At 37.3% G+C, this 6838-nt stretch overlaps 1 protein-coding gene across 1 annotated transcript; it reads left to right on the top strand.

Annotated features, from left to right (window-relative positions):
* Positions 1-536: 536 nt before the first annotated feature.
* LOC6644470 (cingulin-like protein 1) lies at positions 537-2475 on the top strand. The gene is made up of 3 exons (XM_023176866.2): positions 537-1963; positions 2019-2174; positions 2247-2475. Exons 1-3 carry the CDS (start codon positions 719-721, stop codon positions 2355-2357), a joined length of 1512 nt encoding a protein of 503 aa, XP_023032634.1. The 5' UTR covers positions 537-718; the 3' UTR covers positions 2358-2475.
* Positions 2476-6838: the final 4363 nt, after the last annotated feature.

Here is a 6838-nt window from a genome sequence, read left to right as displayed (position 1 = left end):
CGTTCTTTCGCAAACATTAGACTTTTTTGATAAAACCGTTTTCCACTTTGAAGACCATAGGTAAGGAAAGAGTAAGAGTGTTGAATAATGTACTTGAATTGGGAACATATATATAATTTTTTTTTTCGAGTGTTCGGAAAAACTTTCTTATTTTTTCCTTTTAGCTCAAATTCAAAACCGCACAGTTTAAAGTAGACTTACAATTAGACACTGCATAATACTCAAATAGAAAGAACAGAGCCATGCTGATTTAACTTCTAGCCAACCTTATCCCAAAAACTTACAAAAAATTCACCCCGTCATTCAAGACCCTAACGATTCTGACCGGTAGATGTCGCCGTTCAAGAAATTGGAAATTAATGACATTCGATTCGAACTTGCAATATCGTAAACAAAAAGGCTACAACACGACACATATTTCAATGTTTGAGTTAGAAGCTGTGTCCAGAGTTGAATGTCATAGATCCGTTTTGAGTAGGCTTGTAATCTTTTGTGTGCTAAATTTTTAAAAATATTTCAATCTAGTCACCAAAGACAAACTTATTTTATTATCTTTTTTTGGATTGCGTCATGTTTAATAATAGTTCCATATATTCAATACTAATGTTTCCGGAAAAATCATAGATTTTGAAAATTTAGTGAAATTGTCGCATCTTTGAACATATAAGAAAAAATTGAATTTTGTAGAATAAAATTATTACGTTTCCAAACTCTCACAATGGCATTCTCAACACAAAAAGAATTTTTTGATGTCCCGTTTATGAACAAGTCATATGACTTTACTTGCCAAGAAGTTTGTGTTAAACTAAAGAGTTACCCTTCCACCATAGACGATCGGTCTTGGGCAGCAGATAACGACAAGAAGTCTCGTTTTGTGGCTGATTTGGTAGCCTGTAATACTGCGAGTGATAGTCGGCGAGGGCTGATCTCAGGTGTTGGATCTGAAACGTTTGGAGTCGGTCGTAGTCAAAAAGTGAGTGACCAAGGCAAGGGCACAGTTGGACTAAAAGGGATCCATTTGAATAATAGAAAGGATATTATAGAAACAGGTGGTTTTTCTGGTTATAGCGGTATTGGTAAACCCGGTGGATTTGGAAGCGAAGCTGCTGATCCAGGTGTTTATTATGGTAGTAATCTAATCGTGAATGATAGTCTTATAAATGCAGCTGATGGTACAATTACCCGAATGAAGGAATTGCTGGTGAAAAATAATGTACTACAAAAACGCCTGGCCGACTCTGAGGATTTGCTGAGAACAGCAAGTGACGAAATTTACGAAATTAAGCGTATTATGGCTCAACGTTATGACTCAGAAAATAGTAAGGTCCTAAAAAAAAAGATAAAAGAACTAGCCGATGCCAAAAAGATCACTGCCATTGATGAAAAGGAGTTGTATGATTTGCTAAAGTCCGTTGATGATATGAACAAAGCATTCGACATTCTCGAGGCAGAAAACGCGAATCTCAAACGTCTCATTGAAAAGCAGTCGAAGCGTTGTGTGATGGAGAGTTTAATGCTTAATCCCGAAAAGAGCAACGACGTTTCTTATTTGAAAAATAAGATTGACAATTTTGCAAAGGAGTTGGCTATACTACGGGAAGCTGAGGATGTACAACTAAAGGCCCCTAAACTTAATGGGGAAAAAGGAGCTGATAATATCAAAAGTGGACGTCCAACTGACAAATATTCTTTCTCTCCGGATAAAGATGTAGACAACATTAATAAAATTCTTCAGGAGCGCAATGCACTACGTAAGAAAACGGAGGTATTGTCCGATCTAGAAAATAAAATAGATCAACTGCAGCAAAAGGCCGAACAGGCGGATCGTATTTCGGAAGATTTCGTTTTTAATTTAAGCGAACAGGATCAATATATCGATGAAATGGAAAAAGAGATGCAAGAAATGCAAAACTATTATGAAACTGAGGTGGACAGATCGAAATGTAATGAAGCTATGTTAAAGGTAATCCCAGTCATTTTTTAAATCGATACAATTTTTTTCACGCACCTTTTATTAGTGCCGTTGTGATGAAATGAAGCAGCAATTAATAGCAGCCAATTGCGCCATCCAGCGTGTCAAATACCAGCAAATGGAAATTGACGTGCTGCATAAAGAACTGCAAGAGAGAGACAAAGCCCTTAATGCCTATGATTGTCAATATCAACAGTTAATGGTAAGAGGCAGAAAATGTGCAAATGCTTGTGTGCAAATGCTAGTGCAAATTATAATAATTTTCATTCATTAGCTTAAAGCTAGGAATTTTAAAGATGCCGGATATCGTTTGCTTGATCAACTTCCACTTTTCAGTGCTACCACTTCCTCTGATTGCGAGGAAGATGGAGAGCTTGCTTGTTAATGGCTTCCCAAACTTGATTAGACTTTAGCTATGTTCGAAACATTTTCTATTTTGTTTGAATCAACAATAATATCTCTGCACATAAAAAAAATAAATTATCCAACAATCGACCCAGCAAGTTTGAGTACGTTTACTTTTTTTTTTGCTTATGAACTTTGTCAAAGTGTAATTTTATGCGTAGATATTTAAAAATATGGGCGAAGGGTATAGTTCTGTTGGCTCTAGTTTTAATTGATACGGGCGGATGGACGGACAGATGGATGCGCATGGGTATTTGGTGTGCCAAAGTGTTGGTAAAATGCAAAGTTAGGTCAAGGGTCAAAAACAAAGACCAACGAAAATGATGAAAGACTAAGCACATTTGAGACAAGAAAAATTATGTTTTAAGCGGGATAAAAAAAAAAATTTCGAGATACTCGAATACGCGGGCTGCCAGAGCAGGCGAACATTCGTTAATTCTATAATTCAGGGTAAATATTTACTTAGAGCGCCTTAGCGATTTATTATGTAGTTTTTGTGTAATTAACAAATGAAAAACTATGTTTTTGTCGGGATTATAGCTAAAAATAGCTAATTCCGGCTAAAAGCTGCCAAATTTTGAGATAATGTTGCCAGATGCCAAATGTCGTACATAAAAACTAAAGAACTAAACTAAAATCAATAAATATTGTAAAGTTAACAGTATTTTCTTTCTTAGAAAATAGTGCAAACAAAAGTTTTAAAAAACCTGCGTATTTGTATATCCGATATGTGTCATCTGGCAACACTATCATAAAATTGAACACTTTTTTTTATTAGGAAATAGCGTTTTTGAGCCAGATTAATATTTCTATTCCATCTAGAAAGACCCACAATTACCGCTTATACTGCCTACCTGCACAACTAACTTTACTCTGCATAAACCTTTTTGTATACTATGTAACGGCTACAACAGACTTTGCCGCGTTAACGGTTCGGAAACTGCGCTATTGCCCTTCCTTTCATGTAATTAATTGTAGCCATCTTTATTTTAACCTATTCTATTTTTATAACCTTGCAATAAGCGTATATTAATTTTTGGTCAGAAGTGTGCAACGCATAGAATGAAGCATCTCCGACCATATAAAGTATATGGACAAGAAGACCCATCCCAATGGGTCTTGGATTTGGCGCCTACACTCATAGTTGCTTGGCGATAAGTATCGATAAATTTCACAAGGTGGCGGCCCAAGGATCAACTTTGGAGTGAGGCCACTCCGTTGGTTGGTGTCGTTGGGTTTGGCACCCTGGTGAGCTGTCAATTGCCTTTATTTTCTTTAAAACTAAGCCGCAATCCGTTTAATTACTTGCCACAAATAAATAAAAACGAATATTAAAGGACTTTAATATTATTTATATATTCTTGATCAGCACGACGAGATGAGTTCATATCGACATGTCCGTCGGTCCGTTTTTTGTTAATCTTCCCTTCTCTATGTCTGTTAACGAGAAAAAAGTTTTATATTGTAAACATTAAGAATGTCTTAAATAAGCCCGCTCCACTCCTCAGTGAATTATTTCCCCGATAACCGAATTTTGTCGCACTAAAAGGGTATAATATACTAAGGTGGGGTACGGGCACACTCTCTCCAAATATAGGCAATAAGACCACATGTGCAATTAATTTAAAAGAAATAAAATCCGAAAATATAAAGACAATCCCTAGGGATAAATTACTAAAAATAGAGAGAGTACAAATCAGGTGTGGGGTTTGCCCTAAAGAAAGTAGTTTTATGAAATACACCGAGATCCTTAAATTAAATAAAACCGCATTGTTTGAGTTGCTAGCGGCCAAGGAAGTACCTTGAGACAAAGAAGAGAAAGCGGCTAAAGTGTATGTACTGAGTGATGCCCAATGTTGGTCGTTGGGCAACCGACTGCTGGAGGGATCTGCTAAAGCATACATGACATATGAAAAGATTACAACCTGGAACGAGCTGAAGGATGCCCTTGTGATAGTACAAAAAGTCACTCATTTCATCATTATGCGAAATATTGCTCAGCAGTGCAATTTTGTAGACACCGATGGGGTCAAATACATTGTGGACGGACTACAAGATCGAACCGCATTGTCCGCACCGTTGTACTATTGTACTTCTCTAAACGAATTGCGAGAGAAGATGACAGACAGTTCAGCTATCAGCCAAAAACTACGTTCTTCAGGCTCATCAGACTTCACGTCCACGCCCGAAAAGACCAAAAGGAAGTTGCTATCGGTGCTTCAAAGTGGCCCATCAATACCGGAATTGTACAATGCGAACCCAGATCGCCGCCATGAGCGCTAACCCGCTGAAAACCCGGACACTATTTAATTAGTAAGTTTAAGAATATCTTGTAAAGGGGGTTGCCCTGATGTTATTAATATTTTTGCCCTATTAGATTCCTTAAGTTCTTTTCATGGTGGCTCAACAACAGTCAAATGTTTAGTTCTGTTTTGCAAAAAATATTATAAAGTTCAATTTTTACTTATTCCCGATAATATTATGCCGACGCAACTACTTCTTGGTAGAGACGCCTTGAATAAAATAGGTCTTAAGTTTTCATTTGAAAATGTAAGAAAGTATGAAAAGAATTCCGCATCATTAAAGAGTTCCATTGCTTTTGTTTACAAATCCTTCTGTGCATCCCTGTTTACTAAATATCTTAAGCATAATACCATTAGTAATAACACCACTGATCTAGATAATAATTGTAATAAACCTAATGTAAACCGTTTATGCAACGCTGTCAGATACCGGGAATACTACTGTTGGCAGTGAATTTGGATTAGGCGCGATGCGTGAGTGCCGGGATAGTGTGAGTGCGCATTGCATTGACAGATTTTCAATTAAATACGGGTTGCCCAAATATATGATGAGAATATGTCTGACAGATACAACACCATTTCTTAGTAGTCCTAGAAGGCTATCATATTATGAAAGAGGAATCGTTTCTAAAACAGTTAGTGAGTTGTTAGCCAATAATGTAATCCGACTAAGCAACTCCCCCTATGCGTCCGCCATCGTCATAGTGCGAAAAAAAGGAATGTGCGTTGATTATCGAGGTCTAAATAAGATGACTGTGAGGGATAATTTTCCTTTGCCTTTGATAAAAAATTGTCTAGAATACCTGAAGGGCAAGACCGTTTTCTCCGTCTGAGATTTGAAAAGTTGCTTCGTTGCACCCGATAGGCCGTTAGAATATCTGACAATGCCGTTTGGTCTAAAGACTTCTAAAGAAGAAGTAGTGATATGATTAGGGATCGAGAAATTGTTTATGTATGGACGATATAATTCTCGCCGCCTGAACTGTGGATCAACATCTTAAGTTGTTAGCAAAACTGTTAGATCGTTTTATTCGGTACAATTGAGAGCTCAATTTAAAAAAAGCATTTTCCTACAGACGTGCATATATTATTTAGGATATGAAGTCAGTGATAGGGGAAATTTACCAAATAATACACTTTTAAAAGCTATTCAAGAATACCCATAACTATTTAGTAGCAAAGACTTCACTAGTGCTTAGGCCTATTATCTTATTTTCGCTAATTTATTGCGAATTTCTCCCGCATAGTCAAACCGTTAACTGAGTTGCTAAACAAGGTGGTCTATTTCCAATGAACAAAAGCGCTGAAAACGTATTTCTTACGTTAAGATCCGCCTTATCCAGTCCACCCGTATTAGCTATCTTTAACTCTAACTACGAAACTGAGTTGCATACTGACGCCAGTTCAAATGGCTTTGGTGCCTCTTTGATGCAAAGACAGACTGATGGCAAAATGCATCCAGTCTCTTATTATTCCCGAAAGGCGACAGCCGCCGAGTCCCGGTATCACAGTTTCGAACATAATATATGTCGTGTGCCGATTTGGCGTATATCTAGAACACAGACCATTTTTGATCATTACGATTGCAATTCATTGGTTCAAACTTTAAGTAAAAAAACAATAAATACCCGCATTGCGCGGTGGTCATTGGAATTGGCAAATTTTGAGTATTCCATTTCTCACAGACCTGGTTCAAGCATGGGCCATGTAGACGCATTAAGTCGGCAAACCGAGTTAGAAGATATTGCAGAAGGTGAATTTGATCCTTGCGATTTGTTAGTGAAGAAAGACCAGAATGCCCCATGTTGTTGCGTTGAATCATGTGAGTTCGTTAAACCGCCTGAGTTTGAAAGCGATTTGATAAAACCCTCAGAGAAAAATGAGTTTGGTAGAGATTCGATTGGACCGTGTGCCGTTCTAGAACAGAGTTGTTCCGAACGGTGTGAAATTAAAACTTGCATCGTTTTAAAGAAAAGTTGTTTGAGTCCGTGTGAGAGTAACCTTTGTGAGATAGATCCGTGTGAGATAAACCCGTGTGAAATAAAACAGTGTGATCCTTTAGCGAAGAATTATTTAAAACCGTTTGAGACAAAACCGTTTGAGATAGACCATAGTGAGAAAAAAACGTGTGAGATAAACCCGTGTAAAATAAAACTAT

The sequence above is a fragment of the Drosophila willistoni genome, unplaced genomic scaffold, assembly GCF_018902025.1.
Source record: "Drosophila willistoni isolate 14030-0811.24 unplaced genomic scaffold, UCI_dwil_1.1 Seg767, whole genome shotgun sequence".
Lineage (NCBI taxonomy): Eukaryota > Metazoa > Arthropoda > Insecta > Diptera > Drosophilidae > Drosophila > Drosophila willistoni.
This window is presented reverse-complemented; position numbering and strand designations above follow the sequence as displayed.